Source organism: Suricata suricatta, chromosome 17 (genome assembly GCF_006229205.1).
Source record: "Suricata suricatta isolate VVHF042 chromosome 17, meerkat_22Aug2017_6uvM2_HiC, whole genome shotgun sequence".
Classification (NCBI taxonomy): domain Eukaryota; kingdom Metazoa; phylum Chordata; class Mammalia; order Carnivora; family Herpestidae; genus Suricata; species Suricata suricatta.
In genome coordinates this window covers 43,772,076-43,793,864 of record NC_043716.1, presented here as the reverse complement: position 1 = coordinate 43,793,864, position 21,789 = coordinate 43,772,076, and the positions used below count along the sequence as shown (strand labels likewise).

The window sequence follows — 21,789 nt, the reverse complement described above, 5'->3', positions numbered from 1 at the left end:
GAAGAGAGAGAGAGAGAGAGAGAGAGAGAGAGAGAGAGAGAGAATGAATATGTACGCAGGGGAGGGGCAAAGAGAGAGGGAGACACAGAATCTAAAGCAGGCTCCAGGCTCTGAGTTGTCAGCACAGAGCCCAACGCGGGCTCGAACTCTTGGATGGCAAGATTATGACCTGAGCCAAAGTCAGACACTTAAACGACTGAGTCACCCACGTGCCCTTGTCTATGTATGTTCTACAGCATTCACCATGGTGCTTTATTCAGTTAAGGAATATCACAAACCTTTGCTGAACTGAGGACACAGCCCCCGCTTTCAAGGGGCCTCACTCATCATAGGAATCAAGGATATGTAATCCAATCAAACAGGAGGAGAAGGGTGGGTGTTCTCCTTAGTCAGATGCAAATAAGGTGTTCATGGGAATGATTCCTCTTTTAGGTGCTAATAAGTATCCTTGCCATTTAGAGAAATCTTTCACATGCCAGAAATGGTGTGAAGCAGTTTTCCTCTTTTATCTCCTAATCCTTTCTGATTTCCTGTAGCCCATATCTAATAATCCCTGTAGGGCAGATGTTGTCATCCTCCCTTGAGAAAGCAAGGCTCAAATTGCCGAGATCACTCGTCCAAGACCATGGCTAATCATTGGTAGAATAGGGTTCAAATTCAAGTCTATCTGAGTTCAAAAGATATTTAGAAGGTGAATAGCTGGTACATTTCATAATTTTCATTGAAATTTTGAAATGAAGTCATGCCTTAATTTTTCTGTTTTGTTGTTTGGGATGTTGGAAGAATGTTCTGGTGATCACGTCTCCCTTTTCTCTGTTGCAGATGTGAGAGCACCGCCCCGTGCATGAAATGGACTATTACTGATGATGAAGAAGATGAGGGCAAGAGAAACACCCCAGCACCATTATTAAGCAGACTATACAGTGAAAGCTGTTATAAAAAATAAAGTAGAGAGAGGAGGAGGGGGTTAGGTCAAGATGGTAGACAGACTCCTCCAGCCAGCTCCGCATCATCATGAACATCAGGATAGATAATAAAGAAAACCCATAGCATTGCTGGAGAACAGGAAAGGTGCCCGCAGTGGACTAGAAATGATTTCCTAGAAAATAGTTGGCTGATTAGGTCATATTGAAGAAGCTGCCCACAGCCCACAGATCAGGCATGCAACACGGTCTGTCACAAAAGGTGGGAACGGGGATGCCGGACCAAAGGAACAGGAGGAGGCCGTCCTAGGTCCCACAGAGTTCGTGGTCAGAAGGATCAGCCTCCTTCCTGTTCCAGGTTTTGTCATGTCGGGACACAAGGGAGGATATGGAAGAGGAGAAGTTATTTATACCCAGGGTGAGCTTAAGGTGCAGTGATCTGGGAAGATTAGGAAAGGTTCGTGATGGCAGTGAAAAGGCTGAGAGGACCCAACGGCTGCGCTGGGTCCTTGATGCCATGGGCTCTGTCTACCCTGGATCCTGCCTCCTTATGTTCCTGACTGCGGCCTGGGATAATGAGATATTCCACTTCTAAAAATGTGATCATGTATTAATTTTTCTGCAATGTGCTAATGGGCAATCACACGTGTACTTACCAGACGGGTGAAGAAAATGAATTGCTATGGAGATGAAACCTGGGGTGGGGTTGCCATGGTAACTAAATAGTTTCTACAAGGCCACCTCACCTTGGGGAAGTAGGAAGCTCCTGAATGTTCATTCATACTTAGTGGGGGGGAGGGGGGAAGGCTAACATTTATTGAGCACTTACTATTGCCAGGAACCGTCTTAAGTGCTTAACATATGTTAACTTCTCAAAATGAGAAGAGATACTATTATCCATGTATACTAATAGTATACTATGAGATAGATACTATTATCCACGTTTTATACATGAAGAAACAGGTGCAGAGAGATTAAGTTCTTGTCCAAGGTTGCTGGAAACTGGAAGAGTTAAAATTCGTGCCCTAGCAGATCCGTTCCAATGAGTAGAAGAATACAGAGTATACTGCTAATGGTGGTTTTGTCTTACAAGGAAGGGTAGGGAAGTCCCCCATTGGAGTTTCACTTACTCATTCAATAAAAAACCCCAATGCTACCTTTTTGGCCTAATCAAAAGAAAGATAAAAAGAGGAAAAAAGTAAAAACTACTATCCTGTTTAGTGTCTGGGGACAGCATCAGGAGAGAAAGCGATTTTAGTCAAGAGTAATATAGTATTTATCCTAACACTCACTTTTGCCAGACCTACTGGCTCATTCATTTCTTCTTCAGGAGGTCTCCAGAGGGGTTCCGGGGGACTTGTAAAAGTCTACACGTTGGGGTTTCTTCCAGTGTAAAGTTATACTGACTGTTGTGCTGCAAGTGTCAGAGAGTAAAAAAAAAAAAAAAAAAAAGAAAAAAGTAACTCAGTAACTCACAGTTGAATTTCTATTGTGGCTGGGGGCAGAGCGTTCAGGGTTCTATTTGATTCCGCTGGGGCCTCTGGCACAGTGAAGGCGGCTACATACCATGTGAACACTTCTTTTAAGAGTCAAGGCTATGGACAGAACCTGTCACCAATACTTCCATCCCACTGAATGGTCACTTGAATGTAAGCCCAAGCCAGCTGCAAGGCATTGAATGATTTTGTGTTGCTAAGACAATGACCAAAGATAAGGCAAAGGCAAGCCAGGACCAGACCGCATTCTTTTGACTTTAAGGTATGCCTGACTCCCGGCCTCTCACGTGCGGTCTCCCTATTTGGACAATAATGTGATGAGTTTTCTTTTGAAAAAATGTTTCCCCTGGTAAGATATATAGTAATAGAAAATAATATTCAGTGATAACATCAACCACCCAGAGAGAACCAGTTTTGAGATTCTGATCTACTTCCTTCTAGTTAAAAAAAATTTTTTTTAATGTTTTATTTATTTTTGAGAGAGAGAGAGAGAGAGAGAGAGAGAGAGAGCGAGCATGAGCAGGGGAGGGTCAGACAGAGAGGGAGACACAGAATCCGAAGACAGGCCCCAAGCTCTGAGCTAGCTGTCAACACAGAGCCTGATGTGGGACTCGAACCCACAAACGGTGAGATTATGACCTGAGCTGAAGTCGGTCACTCAACCGACTGAGCCACCCAGGCGCTCCTAGTTTTTTTTTTTTAAGTTAATATGTAGAAATGACTATATTTTAAAATTTGGACCATGCCATACAGTTTTTTACATCTTTGTTTTTCACTTTATTTTGTAAACATTTTCTCTTACATAAAATATTATTTGAAAAATAAATTTTAGTGGCAGAATAACTCATCTCATCTCTACTTAACTATTCAGTTAAATAGTTATTTAACTACTTAACCTATGTAGCTAAGGGGTCTAGCAGACTTAGAGGCAGAACAGGTCTAAATAAGGTTTGATTTCTGCCTCTTCCGCATTAACCACAGGAAAAGACTATAGGGCTCCACCAGGGGTCGGTGCAGAGCCATCTAGTATGCCTGGCTGGAAGAAACTGGTTACACAAAAATCCTTATTAACAAATCCTGCCTATTAGATTAGAGGTAGTTCACATGAGTAGCCAAGTTCCCTTCCAGAGAAGGCTTTCCTGGTGCAGATTTCTCATATCAGAAATTATCACATTCCTTCAAAGTATAATTATATTCAACATTTACAAAACAGAGCTATTTTATAAACCAAGGTTTATCAATAGAAGATGTAGTATCCAGACCTATTCTCACCTGCTTGGTGTGAGACCATTTGTGCATACTTGGCCTGATTATTTTCTAGGTTTGCTATGAAAATCAAAAAATAACATATGAAAGTTATATTACAAAGCAGCACTTCAGCTTTAGGTTGCACTATTTTAATGTGCTCATCGGCTATCTGGATCTCCTATAAAAACAAAAGAATCCCAGGTAGTATCATGATTATGAAACAAGGTATAAGACCATATGCTTTGGCATTTTCATGGATTATTTCATCAGTTTTCCTCCCCCCTAGCCTTTGCTCTCCAACTGTTGAAGTCATGATGGAATTGGTAATCTTTTCCTAGAAGGGGGAAGTTATTATTTGTGGCCAATTTGGTTTTTCTTCTTTTCCTCCTTTGCCTGAGGCTCCTTCAGAAAAATTACTCTGAGCTCAGAACTGGCTTAAAAAACTTATGAGTAGATGAATAACAGGAATCAAAAAGCTACTCCAGGCCTGACATATTGATAGGCTCCAGCACAAGTGATTGGCACTCCTGGTCTCTCTGAACCCAAAAGTGACTCTGAAGAGCAAAAGGTACCAAGGGCCGTATTTCCCAGCTGGCAGGCCCTGACTCGGTCCTTCACCCTTCTTTCTATTCTCACGTCCTCTCCAGTTCCCGGTGCCCCATCACTTAGCAGCAGGGATGAGAGCCGGGGTGGGTGTTCCAGGGACCAAGCAACTTTCAAAACAAGCCATGGCATAGCCTTTCCTGACAGCAGTCCAATCCTCTGACCGATCTCAGAACACATGGGGGGGCTGGGCAAAACAGGGCCTAGAGTCCCTTATCATTGGCACTTGGGTTTCCTAATAGGTTAGAACCTCAAACTCTCTGGCAGAAGCCGGGCACAGAGGCCACCCAAAGAGAACAAGGATGGGTGCACAGCGGCTCACGCTGCCCTAGGACAGCCCCGGCAGACAGCCGTCCTGTGTCTGACCTGTGAGGGCCTGTGGTTTAGAGCAGGATGTAACTCAGGGCACCAAATGAACAGTTTGTGCTCCTGTAAGTACAGTTCCTGGCACATAGGTGTTTGACAAATACTATCCGCATGATCAGTGACAGGGTTAGGCCATTAAACTAGAGCGCAGAGCAGTGCCTGGAGAGAGCTACAGTTCTCCGGTTTAAAAAAAAAAGTCCTAGAGCAGTGGAACAGAACCTACAGATGTCAAAGGAAGTCAAGAGGGTTCCAAGAGCTGGATAAAAACCTGGGAAAACAGAAGACCCACCCAACAGCAGTGCAGCAATCCAGATCAATCATGTTATTTAAGTGTTGTTTCTGGGGCACCTGGGTGGCTCAGTTGATTGACCATCTGGCTCTTGATTTTAGCTCAGGTCACGGTCCCAGGGCTGTGGGATTGAGCTCTGCATCGGGCTCCATGCTGAGTATGGAGCCTGCTTGAGAGTCTCTCTCTCCCTGGGTCCCTCTACCTTGCTGAGGCATTCTCCCTCTTCTCTTCAAAAACAAAAAAAAAAAACCAAAAAAAAAAAAGAAAAGAAAAAAAAGAAAAAGTAATTCCTAGTACATGGGCCCACAGGGTGCCTATCCTTCCCACAAGGGCCAACTTCCTGAGATTGGAGTCTGATGAGCTGGATGGCTCCACCCTGTGTCCAGGAGGGCTATGAGACACCGGCAGCACGGACAGAGAGGCCCCATGGAGATGCAGTGATTCCCGTGGCCACAAAGGGCTGCAGGTCGTGGTTCGGTGCCTCCTACGCTGCTAGGCCTCCAATCCGCTTCAGTCTGAGCGCGCTGCGGAAACCTGTGCTCCAGAATGGCTGCCAGTTACCCAGCAAGGAGCCCGGAGGTGCACACAGCCTGGTTACTCAATGTTGTCATAGACCTGGATCACATCCTCGTAGTTGCCAAGAGCCTGGATGAGAAGGGCAGCCCGCTCCAGGTCGGGGTCAGAGAGCCGCACCTTTGTGTTGGGGATGAATTCCAGTGAACAGGACACAGAACACAAGCCCAGCGAGTCCAGCTTCTTCCTCACCTGATGCAGTGAAGAGGCATCACATATAAACTAGGGACAAAGGAAAGTCAGGTGAGGAGTCGGGAGGTAACAGGATAAAGCCAGTCAGAGCTCTGCAAAACCTCAATGGAACTACTATAATGAATCACCAAATTTAAGTCCTTTACTAGCAGATATAGTTTTCAGAGTTCTGACTCCTTCTCATAGTCCTCAGTAAGCTCTTTCCTATATTCACTTAATAAATGTTGCGCAATGTGTGAACTCTTTATGTCACCTGTACCCCTGGGCACAAGAAAGAAGAAACAGAGAGAGGCAGGCCTTAACGCATCTCCTAGAACCCTGTCAGAAGTGCACTACACACTAAGTCTTCAAACTCACTTTAAAAATGTTCTTTTCCTCTTCATCTTCAGCTTCCTTGACATCTTCAGCTCCTGCTTCAATTGCCATCTCCAGGGCACGCTCTAGGTTCACCGCTTTCTTCTCTCTGTCCTCCACTCCAACCACGATCACCCCCTTTTTGTCAAAGGAATGGCGAGCTCCATCAGCCATCATTCCTCTAAAAGGAAAGGTAACGCGCCAGACTGAATGCCTTTACACTCAGCCTCCAAGGAGCACTGCATTCTCATGCTCTGTTTCTGAAGGAGGAGATGCAGCAATGACCTGGCAAGGGAATAATCCAAACATATCCCCATCCCCGACTTTCTGCCCTGATTGGAGTTTAATGGATGCAAAGACTTTGCCTCGTCATTTAAGATTCCAGTCTCGGGGGTACATTTTAAGACCTGAACATTATATGGTTGCACATGGGAAAAATGGGACAATAAGCCCCTTCTACATCTAATGAAGGAGTCTTTTAGATTCTGCCTAGCACAGAACGAATCAAGGGAGAAGAAATGATCCCACTTGGATTCTGCTAAGGATGAAGTGTACTTAAAACCTGAAATGCCGCCAGGAACGGTAGTACTTTCCTTGCAAAGAATTAGAACTTCAAGCCTTCATAGCCTTCCACTTTCCCCAGACATATACCTACCCGTTCTTGTTCAGGATATGTTTGATGTCTGAATGGCACTTGGAGCCACTGCTGGATATCGCCTCAATGAGCAGGGAAGAGCCACCAGGGCCTCGGCCCTCATACAGCAAATAAACATCCTTGGCTTTCTGCAATAAACAATATGAGCACATTCTCCTGTTTCCCAATTCCCTCCCGCATCCGGGCCCAGAACACAGATACCAGCCTCATGGAAGGGGCTCTCTGGAGTAGAGCTTAGGCCCTCAAGTCTTTATTGTTGTCCCCCACCTCTGAGAGGTGGCCCTTGGGACCAGCTTTTGAGGTAACTACAAGTATGACCCCTTACTGGGAAGGGAGTCTGTCCGTCTGGTCCCTGAACAATCAGTCAGCCATCTCCCAGTTTCACTTCCTCTCTGTCCCAGCTGAGTCCCACATCTAACACGCACATCACCTCCCACACTCCCACCAAGACTCATCCTCTATGCGCACTCCACATAAACCCACCTGGGAAGGCTCCCTGGGGTGCTGAGTACTGCCTCAGGAAATAGCACACCTGGGCCCAATCATAAGAACCACTGAAAATAGCAGGGCCATAACATTCAAACAATTCCTCGAAAGTCTAATGACCAATCTCTTCTGCACCTCCCAGGGTACCTCCGCTTATCCCTTGCCTGTGCATTCAACTTTCACGACTCTCTCCAAGCACCCTGCCCTGATGCCTTTCCAGGAACTCCCAGAAATGACAATTTCTTCCTTCTTCTTTCACAAAGGGAATAAAAGACCACCAGGCCTTTTACTTATTTTTATTAAAATGCTCTACTTCCATTTTACCCACACCACAGCCTACACGAAGGCACTGTGTATAAATGGTTAGAGAACAGGTTCTCGAGTCTGTCGGTTTTAAGTCTGTCATTTTCTGTATGACTTGGTCCCCTAATCTTTCTGTTTCCCAGTTTCCACTTAAGGCTGTTCTGAGGATTCAGTGAGATAATGCATACAAACTTCTTATCAAAGTGTTGGCCTAGAGTAAGCGCTCAATCATTATTGGCTATTAAGATCATTATTACTTCCTCAAATCCTCCCTACTTGTCCCAGAGGAAGAGGTGTCCTCTCACCTGGGCTCAAAGACAATTTCTATAACCAAGCTCCACATCCTTGCTCTCCCACCATCACTACTGCCCCCATCTGTCTTTCTACTGGCTCATCTCCTTCAGGGCATAAATATCTGAAAAACAAACCTTTTCTCAATCTAGCACTCCCCACACTGTGCCCCTTCTTTCTACCTCATCTCCTCACAATTTGGCTAAAGAGTCCTAGGCTCGTAGGCCATATGCTTCTGTACATTGTCTGTTCATCCAATTCCTGATTATGCTCCCACACCCAATGTCCAAGGACACAGAGCCACCAGAAGGCTCTGGTTTGAGGGTATAAACCACAGTGCTACTCTTCTCTCTGATAATTTAAGGAGTGTTTGGTGGCCTTCCAGACACGGGCCCTGGAGAGTCTGTGATCACTAAGAAAATGTCAAAGTGAGGACACACCCCCATTTTCAGCGATGCCTCAATCGTTGACTTGGGCATGTGCTTGCTGCGACACACCTCTAAGATGTTGGCCAGACTGCTGTTGAGCTCAGGGTTGGGGCCTCCTTCTGAGATAGAGAGAAAAGAGTGAGTGAAAACACTGCATTACAGTCAGGGAGAAAGAAGGGATTTCTGCCACTCTACCCACCTCCAGCCAAAAGAGTAGCAAGTCACCACTTAGCTCTCAGTTAATATAGAACACTAATTCAGTGTTTGAATGGAATACGGAGAAGCATTTTAGAAAAGAAGTTTCTAATTTACTCTTTAAGGACGGATACCTTTCTGCTAGGTTTCAGCGAACACCACCTTGCATCAGATGAAGAGATTAAGAAATGAAAATGGTTCCAACATTTCCTGGACTTATCAATACCCCTTGCTCTGATTCTACTATTTTGTGTGTAATTATTGAAACGCTCATATGACAGCCTGTAATCATATGAGTGAACATAACAAATACTCAATACTGTTATCTAATTCAGTTATCAAGATTTTTGAAGAAAAGGAAGCAAAAAGAAATATCAGGCATGAGTTCTAGGGGTAAATTTATATTTACTGAATGCCCTATTATGTGCCAGAAATGACCTCAAGGTGAGTGATAACTATCCGTTTTACAGTAGAAAACTGAAACTCAGCAAGGTTAAGCCATTTGCTCAAAATCATACAGTTAGTAAGTGACAGAAACCAAGTCTTCTGGATTCCAAAGTCCATGATTTTTACTGGATTTGTTCTCTACTCCTACAGGTATCTGACAGTAAATACAAAAACAAACAAACCAAAAAAAACCCCCTTCTTACAGTGGCTACACAAATGAAAAAGGCATGGTTGCAAACTTACCTTCCAAGAAACTGTGTCTTGGGAAACCTTAACAAAGCAAATTGAGTCTGGGCAAGTAACAGCTTTACTCAATGCCCCTGCCACACAACCTATCTGCTACCGAAGGGGACTAGAGGGCTTGATTTGTCTCTTGTGAATAATACACGTGACCTTACTCTTAGGGTCTGTTTCTAAGAAGTACCCAGCCACACACTAGAATGAAGTCACTTTCACCATTATCATCCTAACAGCAACTCCATGACAAGCAGGCATATGCTCAGCATCTGGAAAGGTGAGTGGAGACCTACAATGTAGGGAGGTTTTTTGAACGTTTATGAAGTGGGCAACAGTGGGTATTAGGAAAAGAAACGAATATGAAGAACCAAGGATCGGGTTTGGCCCTGGTTTAACTCTGGGAGGCAAGCGAGTCTTGGGCGCAGAGACGACAGCAGCGTGTGACCATCAGCTTCTTACCTTTAACCGCCAGGCGAATGCTCAAACAGAGCTTGGAGAAGATGCGACTCCTTTCGGCGTCCTTGGGACCCTTGATGTGCCGGACTTTGGACCACTTGTTGTGCCCGGCGGGAACCGCCGCGCTGAGGTGCAGCGTCCTGCATGGAGCGGGGTTACAGCCCGTGGGCTCAGGCTGGGAGGCCGCGAGGGTGGACGGAAGGGCCGCCCGGACACCCGGGCCTCGCGCCCACAAGCACCGGGCAGGGACTCTGCTTAGGCAGACAGCAGCCCAAGACGCCATCGGCTCCGACCCTGGGCCAAGGTCAGCAAGAGCAGCCAAAGAGCAGTGGCCAAGGTCAGCCCGTGGTGTCCGCCAGCGAAACACGCAGGTCCCGAGCCTGCGGCCACCTTCGCCCTTCACCGGAGACCCAAGTGCTCAGGCCATACCACGGAAGGAGGGACGCGAAACACCCAACACCGTCCCCGCGGAAGCCGGGAGTGGGTGCCCTGGATAATGTAACACACTTCCTTTCCCTGGTCCGTCCCCAAAATGCGCCCCCATCGCCCGCAAAATCCGTTCCGCCTCGCGGTACTCGCTGGTGTCTCGCACCTGTGCAGAGCTGAGCGAAGGGCGGCGACTTTTTCTTAGCTGTAACTAATACTTCACTTAGGAATTTATTATTGTTGTTTATTATCCAGGATACTTTGTGATGGGCTCGGCACTCTGCTCGTAATTTTCTGTATTAGAAACATCAGATTATTCCTAGTATTTTCCCCAGTTTGTGTTCAGCACGAACCTGTCTTTGCTGGTCTTTGTTCCACCACTTCACCTGGCTAACTTTTGTTTCTTCTTCAAGATTTCAGCTCAGGCATCCTTTTCCACCAAAGGGAAACATCTCCAGATTCTCCAGTTGCGTTCAGATGCCCTCCTTTGTGCTCACATAGCTCTTAATATACGTCTGTACCTTAGCACTTAACTTTTAATATAAACATATTTATGGCTCTGCCACAGTATTACATTTTTTGAGAGCAGGTCGGTACCCCTGTGTCTGGCTCAGTTCTTGGGTGTTTTTTTTTTTTAATAACAGCTTTATCGACATAAATCACATGTCATACAAGTCACCAATTTTAAGTAATAGTTTTTAGCATATGTATTCACAGAGTTGTTGCCATCATCACAATTTTACATTCTAGTCACCCCAGAAAGAAACCCTGTGCCCATTTGTCATTCGTTTTCCCCCAATTCCCTCAGTTCTAGGAAACCACCAATTTACTTCTGCCTCTATGGGTTTGCCTATTCTGGATATCTCATATGAATAGAATCATACAATATGAGGTTCTTTGTAACTGCCTTCTTTCACTTAGCATAATGTTTTTAGGGTTCGTCCATGTAGCACATATCAGTACTTCATTCCTTTTAATTGCCAAATGATATTCCATTGTATGGATATACCAATTTTATTTTTCATCAGTTGATGGACATTTGGGATGTTTCCACCTTTTGACTGTTATGAATAATATTGTCATGAACATTCTTGTTCAAGTTTTTGTATAGACATGTTTTTACTTCTCTGGCGTATATAACAGAGTGGAACTGGTGGGATCTATAGTAACTGTTTAACCTTTAGAGGAACTGCCACACTGTTTTCCAGAACAGTTGCGTTGTTTTATATTCCCACCAGCAATGTATGAGGCTTCCACTTTTCTCTACATCCTTACCAACACTTACGATCTCTTTTTGACTACAGCTGTTGCCATCCTAGTGGGTATGCAGTGGTTTCTCATTGTGGTTTTGATTTGTACTTCTCTAATAACTAAGGATGTCAAACATCTTTTCATAGCTTACTAGCTATTCATATATGGTATTACTTTTTATAATTTAAAAGTATAGTTTAATATAAATGTTACTTTGAATAGCAAAAAGTGAATTAAGGGTATTTATAACTGCAAATAAGCATAAAGGCCAAAGTTTGAGATTGCCATTGTCCAATCAGCCTAAATCTACCAGGGTAAATCTGTAGTTCAACAAAGTCAGGCTACAGACTTACTGCAAGAAGGAAAACTGCACACCACAGAGATGGTGGGCGTCTCACCAACAAAGGAAAAGATAATTATAATAGGATTATAGGAAAGGTGGAGGTTAGATGAAGTTTCAATGAAATAGAGTTTGATAGGCTCAAAGGAACACAGAGCTGTATGAAAAGTGGGTCAGCATCAGCTCTGGACTGCAGAGCAGACAGGAGTTCGGTTTCTGTGGAAACTGCAAAGCTAAGCAGGGAATGCTGTATTCAAAAGCCTCTAGTCTGAAGTTCTGTACCTCAGTTGGGAATCAAGGCTGCTTCTCTGTCAGGGTGACTTGGAGTCTCCAAGCAAGACTGTAGGTCTTCATTCTCACGGATATCATTTCAAACAGCAAACTTTCTGACAGTCTATGATTTTAGAGAACAAAGTTTTTCAGTGAATTAAAAAAAAGAAAAAGTAGTCACTCAGAGAAGGGGACTGTTATGACACAGATGTGCTTGGGAGGAATATCATTTCTTGTTAACTTTGCAGCTGGTTTTAGCTGTGTCTCTTTATCTGTGATAAACGGCAGGCAGGACGGAGTTTTAGTTTCTCAGTCTAAGCTAATAGTTACCTGTTCTCAAGATAAATTCACAGATGACTGAACCGTCTCTAGACCCTGGTTCTCAGGATCACTGAAATCATTAACAATGAACCTTGGTTGCTAATTTAGTGGTATGTCAGAGACATACTGATCTGCCACTATTATTTCCTCTTCCTAGGCACTCAGGAAGCTGAACCTTTTTGACCTTCCTTGGAATCAAGTGATTAAATCTGGCAGATATGGGCAGAAGTGAGTAAGCCACTTCCAGACCCTGTCCTGAAAAACAGATCTCTCCCTCCCAAGCAACCTTGGAGGCCACATGCTCTGGATCATCTAGCTGACCAACCTCCAAAGAACTTCATGTAAGCAAAAAGTAAAACTTTGTTAAGTCTCTGAGACTTGGGGGTTTGTTAACTGCAGCTTAGCCCAGGCTGTCAAGGTGAATAATGCCAGTATGGACTCTCCCAATGCTCCCCTTAAAAACCAAAGAGCAGGAATCTTCTATTTCCCATAAACTACACGTAGTCACTTCATACAGCACAGTTCTAACAGCCAGAAGGTGCTCATGTGGCCACATGGTCTAAACTCTTAGAGCACACGCTTCTTTCCCAGGCTCACTGCCATCCTGAGCTCAACACTTCCAACACAATGGCAGTTATTGGCCAAATACTGGCTCAGGGAATCAATCACAATTTGCCCTTCTTCTTTTCCCTTGAGACGGTTATAAACATGAGCACAGAATGAAAATAAAAACAAATGGAAGGGGTGTTCATCCAGGACTTGGAGCATTTGAATAGCAGTGGGGATGGGCACCCTCCTTCCTACTAAACTGGGGCACAGGCATTCCCGTAGGGTCACAGAAACCCTAGTTAGCCATCAGAACCTGGTGTCCAAACTCCCAAGGTCTGGGAGTTATCATCTTCATCTTTCACGGCCAATAGTTTACTGAATCCTTATTACCCTGTCTCTTAAATCTCTTCAGTTATGCTCTGTCCTCTCCTTCCTGCTGTTCCTGCTTCAGTTCAGGCTTTTACTTTTTCTCATCTTTTTTTTTTTTAATGTTTATTTTATTTTTGATACAGAGAGAGGGGGAGGGGCAGAGAGAGAAGGAGACACAGAACCGGAAGCAGGCTCCAGGCTCTGAGCTAGCTGTCAGCACAGAGCCTGACGCGAGGCTGGAACCCACGAATGTGAGATCTGACCTGAGCCGAAGTCGGAGGCTTAACCGACTGAGCCACCCAGGCGCCTCTCATCTTGATTATTATAATAAGTGAACTGACTCCGTTTCATCTCCTACTCTGGCATTTGTTTCATGGCCTCCTACAATGCAACTCTGAGCATGACTTCCATTTATGTAAATTTTCCTAAGTCTCATACAGGAGTTAAGGTCTAAACTTCCCTGCAAAACACAAAAGATTCTGCCCGATCTGGCCCCTGCTTACCTCTCTAGCCTCATTTCCTGCCATTCCCCGTATCAACTTCTATTTCTCTAAATATGGCCATATTATTTCTTGCCTCTATAGAGTTGTATGTGGATATTCTCTCTGCCTTAAATGTTTTTCCCTATCCCTGGAGAACTCCTACTCAGCCTTCAAAACCCAGTTCAAACATCCTTCGTCTTGTGAAGTTTTCCCTGACCTCCTCTGACTCCTACCCAAACAAAGGCAATCGCCTCCTCCTCAGGAGGCAACCTGTAAGCCTAAACAGACTCTTTATTGCACAACACTGCCAGTCGTTGTTTATGTGGATGTCTCCTCTGGGAGACTGCAAGCAACTTCAGGGCCGTGGCCCCTGGCATAGAGTAGATGCTCTGTGTTTGGTTAAAGGTGATGAGTCAGGCCGTCGGATAGTGATGGGCTGGGGGTGGATTCTGGAACATGACCACAGTGGCAGAATGGGAAAAACTATATTCATCACAAGAAGAAATTCAATCTATACATGTTCAAGTTTTATTACAAAGTATGATGGGCAGAAAATACGGTACTTCTTATACAGGAGGCTGAAACAGAATGAAAGGGTGAAAATTAGGTTTAATATACTCAGGAAGCAAGAAATAAAGTCATAGATGTAACACTCCACTTTCAGGTGCCTTTGAAGTAGCCTTCAATGGAGATTTACCATTGTGGTTTCACAGCGCAGTGTTAACATTTTATTACAAGCCCTGTGCACAATCAGCCCTGTGACAATAATATTTAAAAAGAAAATGGTGATAGTACAGTTCTGCAAGGGGGCAGCTTCCTCTCCACCTGACCAGGGGACGTCACAAAACCTACAGAATAGAGGAAAAGTTTAAATATATACCAAGAAATTAAGTTCAGACACACTAGGCTAAAGGGGACAGAAATTGATTGGCTAGAGCTTAACATTTCAGAGAACAAGAAATCTCCATTTTCTACAAAGAGGTTTGTACAATCATGCTACAAGTTCACACTCGGGGGAGCAGGGGAGGAAAAGTCACTGACAGGGTCATAAAATACACAGGAACCGAAGCAAGTGATTCATACTCAACTCAAGCAAGTCTAAGCTTTAGGCCAACAAGTTCCATCCCACACTGTACTGCCACAGCCAATCCCAGGTGAGAACGTTTCTCTTAAGTAGCAGACACCACAAGTCCATATTCACTGGGTTGTCCTCAAGGTGAGTCCTTGTGAGTTTTCCAGCCGTTACAGACTGCCAACGTCTTTCTTCTTAAGTTCATACTTTCGCTAGCTTATCTGCTTCTGGTTTGATACACCAGCACAAGCCTCTTTGGGAAGTCACCTGCATGTTTCCATACTTAAAAAAAAAAATATCTGCAAAGTAGCCTGAGAGGACCGGGCCCATACTGTGTAGCCACACCTTTGACTTTGAGTGCCAGCGGCAATGACAATGGTGGGAGAAGAGGGTGCAGGAGGGAGAGGTGGGCAAGGCTCTGCAACATGAGACACTGGGCAGCTGGCCCAGCCGGTACAGAGAGCCTTGTCCGGGGTTCACAGTGACTGCTCAGCTCAGCACTCTTCCCTGGGAAATCATGCCAGGCACGACCCGCCTTCCTTATCCGGGAGTGCAGAGTAAAGGGAAGTGTCTGCTTTGAGAGAGGCGTCTACTTGAAGGGTCTCCCTGACCCCAAGCCAGGCAGGCAAAGGAGCTGCCATATCCTCAAACCAGGGAAGGTGGCAGGACCGTACTGGGGCTGGCCCTCCCAGTGTGGTAAATCCTGCAGCTCCCACTGTCCTTACAGCCTCAGAATTCGAGGCCCAGGCTGCAGCAGGGAGAAGGTTCCATGGCAGCAAGGCCAGAGGAAGAGATAAGAAAAAGGAGGGGGAGACACGTGGGCATGACTGGTACAACCTCTGCTTCCTCGGCTCTGTTCAAACCTACAACCAAAACAGGCCATGGTCTGAAATGGTCACCGGGCTCCCGACACCTGTAGATCTCTGCCACCAAATACCACCGGTGGCTGCACTACTGCAGGAAGAGGCTCCTCTGCCCTGAGCTGTCATCCTGTCCCCAGTTACCCAGCCCACACCCGATGAATGGCCCAGAAAGGCTGACACAGGCCGAGGGCACAGTCTCATTCCGTGGCCACCTCAGGCCTTTTCTGCCCTCTATTATTTTCTTTTTATATCTAGAGATACACTAAAGAAACACTTACCATTGATTTTCTCCCAAATCCTAAACCTTCTCCAAAAAATCAGCTGAAACTATCATCAAAACCTTGTAGGAGTCTCAATTTTTTCTGTTTCTTCCCAAATCGTAATCAATTCTTTGAGAGCTGATTCTGGTTCTGATAGAAATTCTCACCCAGTTATCAAGTATCTTCCCTCTTCAAGTCTTCGACTTGCTGACTTGCTGCCTCATTCCTCCCTGGAAGGAGAGAGTTCCACCTCTTCTGGGTGTAAATATTCAAGCCCTTGAAGGGCTTGTACCCATTCACCAACTCTCTGATGCATTACCTGAGGCCAGATTTACTCAGCACCTCAGACGAGGAAAACAGGCAGCCTCGGCCCAGGGCGCACATCAAAGGGCCACTGCCAGGAGAGTCAGCGCCCACCCATGCTGGTGCTGCCGCCTGGCCTTCCCAGGGAAGTGCCGGCCACTGCTCCTGTCACACTTGAGGATAACAGATGCAGAGCCTCCCACCCATTCCCTCTGGGTGTCAATTTGAAAACCTAAACAAATGAAACAGACACTTGCCTTTGAGACTACAACAGATCTCCACTTCCTGGAGCATGCTTGGCTAAGAGGCTTTTTAAATCTTGAGGCTACAGAAATCCCCCAGATTCAGCCATGGGGCCATCTGGTAAAAACAGAGAGGACTGGGACCTCAAAATACCAGCATCTCAGCAACTGTGACTGTGTGTGTCTGCTCAGGAGGACTGGTGAGTCTGCCTGGGCTCCAGGTGGGATGTCGGGAGGAGGGCCGCACTGCAGGGCCCAGGGAGGGTGAGAGGGCTGGGAGTCCACCGGGCAAGGAAACACCACCACCCAAGTTGTTCATTTCCAGAGTAAATAGCAACATTATGCAAGCATATTCTAATTACTATCGACTAATATTTTCCCCTTGTTCTTGAATTCCGGTTGACAAATCTTCTCACCATTCAGCCCACATTTAAGTGCAGATCAGGAATCTTACTTAGAACTCGGTGCCCCAGCAGGCCCTGCCCCTCCTATCACCTCTGACCTCCATTTCAGAGCCTTTTCCATGGGAAGGACTTGATGCCTCCTAGAGCAACCAACCATCCACTCAGACTTGCTACCCTTAAGAGAAGGATCCTGAAACCAGCAAATACAATTGCAAGCAGAGAAGGGTTTGACCAAGAATCGCTTGCTTCACGTAGCCAAATGACACAGAGCAAATCCGGTAGCAAATGCAGAAAAGTCAACCTCAAATGGATGGCAAGCTAAGAGGCCCCAAATCCAGAATAAGAAAGTGAAAAAGTAGAAGGGGAACTACACTAAGAAGAGAGCCCCTTTTTATGAATGAGCCCTTGTGTAGTAAAGTGAAGAGCTGTGACTTTGGGCCCAAACAGACAAAACCACCAGCCTTGAGGTCTGCTCCTCTCCTACTCAACAGACGTGCAACAGACCCAAGTTCCCCTGGGCTCTGAGCATGTCCCGAACTCCGCCTGCCGAAAGACTCACCCCCTACTGGAATCACACACAAGCCCCCTCCGTGGAACTCATCCACATAACGGAAACAGACACTGCAGCTCGCAAGTCCAATACTGCCCAGAACCTGAACGGGGTGGGGAGGGGGTGACTGTGCACGAGCTGGCTGGCCCTGCAGCTCTCTATTCACTGGATGGCTGGGGATTATCGCAGCCGTCAGTCCACTCCGTCCAGGGGCTGGTGGTCTCCCACACTCGACAGGAGACCTTGTTCAGGATCAGATGCACTGATGATGTGCCTCTCAAGCAGGACTCTCTCACCCCATGGCGCTCCAAGAGCGGCCAACCGCCAGTCACAGCAAAGCAACCAAACAGAGATACTAAAGTTCAGCTTACAGATTGTGCTTGCCTATCATTCAAGCCATGAAAGAAAATGGCCTGCAGCTTATATCTGGAGAGAAGAACAGACAAGGAAACTGTGTACTGGAAATGTGCTCTAAGCTCAGCTTTCCTGAAATCATTCCCTTCAAGTCAGGCACGCCGTCTCTCTCAGTTCTAACACATTCCTAGTAGGTCCCACTGGGATTGGACAGAGGTACTTCAGGAAGTAACAGAAGGCTTCCCAGGCCTGTTTTGAAGCCCAGGATGCCCTGTGAAGACGCAAGCTGAGACAAGATGAGAGAGCTGGCCGCCTTCAGAGCACCGGGGCGGTTTGGGACTCCTGGTCAGGTACGCTGCACGCAGGCAGTGATTCAAAAAGGCAAACTGCTCATGGGGTCAAGGGTCCAGTGCCAGAGCCAGGCACTGAGGGGAGAGAGGAAGTGCTAAGAGGGTAGACTAGGAAACAAAGGCAGAAACTAGGAAGAGTAAAATTCTTTTCATAAAAAAATTAGCCTGATAGGTAAAAAATATACAAAGTTGGAATTTGTTAAAGACACAGATAGTAAGAGGAAAGAACTCCAAATTGGTACTTGTTCCCACTTAAGTGCTAACATGACACGGACACAGATGGCTGCCTTGGGCAGCAGACAGAGAAGACGCATCTGGGGCAGATGAATACAAACACAGCCAGCGCCTGTAATGCTCATTAACACAATGGCTGACAAACAAATATACAGAAAATTTTAATGGAACCAAAGGAGAAGAGGAAAGGAGAGAAAAATCTTAAAACTCAGCCCTGGGCTGAGGAGGCGCCAACAGCACTGAGCCTGGCACAGACAGCGATGGGATGACTGGCCAGGAACTCCTACAACAGCTTCTGGTAACAGTGGTGCAAAGCAATGAAAGACATACTGGCCACCAGAAACACGTTGCTTCTTACTTTGGGGACGGGGCAGAGGCAGGAAACACACAAGCCCCGGCCGCGTGGGCAAGGCGCCGCCAGTGCTACACTCTGAGGATCTCCAGGCAGTTGTTGTAGCAGATGGCAATCCAGTCGGGCTGAGTCGAAGCCCACTGCACGTTGTTGATCTCTCCTTCAGCTGTGTAGGCCAGGATAGGGTCCTCGATGGCCCGGGGCATTTGCTGGATGTCCCAGATGAGAGCCTGGTGATCATCCGCTAGTGAGAAAGAAAAGCAGCAAGCAAGGTCACAGGTCAGGAGGATAATGCTCCCTGCATCTGGGGTGAATGAAGGTATCATAGTTCACAAAGCATGTGCTTACCAAGTCCCCAGTGAGGGAGGTTTTATTTTAAGCCCCCATTTTACAGATGAAGAAACTGAGAGTCAGAAATGTTAAAGCACTTGCCCCAAACCATGGAACGATGCAGCCAGGGAATGGCAGAGCCAGGACTCAGGGCAAGGCCTCCGATCTGTCCCAGGGCCCCATTCGCTGCGGCAGAGCTGAGATGGCGGAATGGGACTTAAATGGGCACCTTCCACCGGGGCAGCATCAGGAAAGGAGGATGGGATAAAAATGATCCCCAAGCACGTCATTCTCAGCCACTTAAAGTACTTGAGCGATGAAAGATCCCTCTCTGATGATTCAACTTAATGGTATTTTACCCCATTTTATGGACTTTCACAGTTTGATGAGGTATTATACAGATGGAGAAAGTGCAGAGTGGACACGTGTTATTAAAAACAATTTTTTTTCTAGAAAAGTGTCCTTGGAAATATCAGAAAGAAGGTAATAACCTTAAAAAAATAAATCAGCACATGAAAAATGACTGGAAGAAAATATACCAAAATGAGAACAGTGGTATTATGAGGGTAGCAAAGTAATGAATTAGGTTTATTTTTTCCTACTTGATAAGTGACTTGTAATGTGGTGATATGCTTTTATAATCAAATTAATAAGTTCTTAATTTCAGGGAAGAAAAATAAAGAGGCAATGACCCTCAATACCACGGTATCCCTTGATCCCACCAGCCATCTTGTTGTGACAACGTGTCTCTGATACACAGTAAATCTGAATAAACTAAGCCCTCGTCGGCCAGGCTCATGTGGGCAACACCAGCCCCCTACCAAGGCCATATAACCTGGGCAAGGTGTAAGATGCCCTTCCCAGGGACAGCCTCTGTCAGGAGCCCTGGGGACTGTTTGTGACACTCAGGACCTCGAAAGCACTAAGTTCCTTTTCCTCAGTGTCGCTCTCAACCAAGCACATTCTTCAGCCACAGCTCCTTCACCTGGAGGGACTCAGAACAGGTGCAGCACATGTAGCAGCGAGCCAGGCAAAGGCAGCTGCCAGGAGCAGAAGGCTGGTTCCTACTGCGGGGGCACTGGTGCTGTTCTCCACAAGCAGTGGACATCTTTCTTTTCTCCTTGTCCCACCCTTCCCTATCCACGTCCCTGGGGCAAAAAGAAGGCAATAATGAAGGAGTCAGACCATAACCTGAGGTGCACAGGAAGGCAACAGGCCCCTGACTGCCCCTCAATGACATACAGGCATGAACAGAGGGCCGAAAACAGGAAACGTTTCATGCCTTTCAAATTAATGCAAAAACAGCAGAAAACCACCAAACGACATTGCTCCTTTGGCTCCACAATGAACAAGGAAATGAGGATGCTACTGATTAGCAAGGAGAGGGGAAAGTATGCTAGAAGGAAACCCAAGACACTGAAAATGAAAAAGAAAAGGAGAACACGATGGGGTGAGTAGAATCCTGTCTGTGTAGTATAAAGGGACAGACATTCATACCGGGGGATACGTGTAAGCATGTAACCACATAAAAAGGTCTCAAAGGAGAGAAACTGTTGTTGGAAGTCACTTCTATGGAGAACGGGGCTGAGGTGGAAATAGGGCAGGAAGGAGGAAAGATATCTTTCACCTTCTTATTTTACATTCCTCGGTATTACTTTAATTTTTAGTAACAGACTTATATCAGAATAAAAGCACACTGACAGCCTGCATATATTTAAGGGGTACAGTTTTTGCTCTGGCAAATGGTGACATGGGGACTGCAAGTCACACAGTACTGATCAGGCCACCAGAGCCTTCAACGCACCCAGAGCCCACTGCAAGTTCGTTCTGTGTCCGCAGGGAGTATCGGTGTGAGGCACAGCCTACAAATGATACGTGATGTGAAGAGTGGATGGAAGGAGCTCTGCTATCATGGAGGTACAAGGTCACGTGGAAATCTGGAATGCTTCAATTTCACAAGTGGAGGGAGGCTCCCAACTGAGATCCTTTGTTAAAGCTCTAAACCATCCTCAGAAAATCGTAAGGACTACAATTCTAAGGAGACAAGAAGAAAAAGACTTCCCGACCTCTCCCTCCCACTGCTCCTCTCCACCCCCCACCACAATGATTACCTGCCGTGCAGATGTGGCATGATGAATGTGGGGCCCAAGCAATGCCATTGACACATGCTCGGTGGTTGTTTAACCTGGCGACAGGTGTGCAGGGAACTCGGACATCCAGAATCACTACCTGCAGAAATAACAAGTAAAAGGCCCAGGACCTTCAGGGTGTAACAGGAAAACAAGACACTACACAAGAAAAAATAAAAAAAACAAAAAACCCTCTAAAGCATAACTTGTTCATTTGTGGATGTAAAGCCCACTGGAAACAGCTCTTGGCCCCAAGAGCAGCTTGAGGGTTGAGGGAAAAGACGACGACCCAGGTAGTTTACAGTCTGTATCTCAGACAACATAGGGCCCTTGGACTGAAGGCGAGAAGCAGGAGAGGTAACATGGATTTGGATAATCCACCAAGTCCTAGTAGACGCACGTGCTAAGAACTCTGTGGATGCTCAGCTGACAGAGTGAGAGCCCTCGCCCACAACCCCCAAAGCCGAATGTGAAACCTAAGTCTGAGGTGCTGGCTTCACCAAAAGTTCATCACTGTATCATCTCCACCCGCACCTCACTGCTTTTATCAAGTAACAGGCTACAGAGAGTTGCCATTTCCAAGTGTGTCTGCTAAAGCTCGAAGAATCTGTCCAGACCAGAGGAGGGGAAAACTGCCTGTTTCTCTACTCAGCACCATAAGCACATATGATTTGGTTTACTTTTTAGACACTGCTTTTTGTGGCTCCAACTCCAGTGCTCCAAATATGAAAGGTTCTTAACACACAAGCCTTATTCGAGATCAGGCTTTCTCAATCTTACCGCTACTGACATTGGG

At 46.0% G+C, this 21,789-nt stretch overlaps 2 protein-coding genes across 4 annotated transcripts in view; both read right to left on the bottom strand.

Annotated features, from left to right (window-relative positions):
- Positions 1-892: 892 nt before the first annotated feature.
- Positions 893-10,110, bottom strand: LOC115281816 (translational activator of cytochrome c oxidase 1). 2 transcript variants are annotated; one of them, XM_029927398.1, is made up of 6 exons: positions 9,546-10,110; positions 8,220-8,326; positions 6,700-6,827; positions 6,048-6,225; positions 5,619-5,720; positions 893-2,337 (listed from the first exon to the last, which is right to left on the bottom strand). In XM_029927398.1, the coding sequence occupies exons 1-6, from the start codon at positions 9,823-9,825 to the stop codon at positions 2,239-2,241; spliced, it is 894 nt and encodes a 297-aa protein (XP_029783258.1). In that variant the 5' UTR covers positions 9,826-10,110; the 3' UTR covers positions 893-2,238. The 2 variants fall into 2 exon arrangements, with proteins under 2 accessions (XP_029783258.1, XP_029783257.1); XM_029927397.1 differs by lacking the exon at positions 893-2,337 and having other exon boundaries at positions 5,218-5,720; positions 9,546-10,101.
- Positions 10,111-14,055: 3,945 nt separating this feature from the next.
- Positions 14,056-21,789, bottom strand: part of DCAF7 (DDB1 and CUL4 associated factor 7) — a 31,378-nt gene continuing 23,644 nt past the window's right edge. The window contains exons 6-8 of one of the 2 annotated variants that reach the window (XR_003904411.1): positions 20,976-21,093; positions 18,541-18,778; positions 14,056-14,128 (exon numbers count right to left, since the gene is read on the bottom strand). Coding sequence is in view for 1 of the 2 variants with exons in the window: in XM_029927362.1 (XP_029783222.1) it covers positions 18,606-18,778; positions 20,976-21,093 (291 nt within the window). In the remaining variant the exon portion in view is untranslated. Of the gene's footprint in view, positions 18,779-20,975; positions 21,094-21,789 lie in introns of both variants that reach the window. The other variant, XM_029927362.1, reaches the window with a different exon arrangement.

What these genes read in the sequence shown, in the direction of transcription:
- LOC115281816 (XM_029927398.1), bottom strand. Translation starts at nt 9,825, where the DNA reads ATGGCGTCTTGGGCTGCTGTCTGCCTAAGCAGAGTCCCTGCCCGGTGC. An exon ending in CATATCCTGAACAAGAACGG is followed by an intron (nt 6,226 to 6,699) that starts GTAGGTATATGT and finishes CTTTCCTTTTAG; the next exon opens with AGGAATGATGGCTGATGGAG. An exon ending in AGGAAAAGAACATTTTTAAA is followed by an intron (nt 5,721 to 6,047) that starts GTGAGTTTGAAG and finishes CTTTGTCCCTAG; the next exon opens with TTTATATGTGATGCCTCTTC.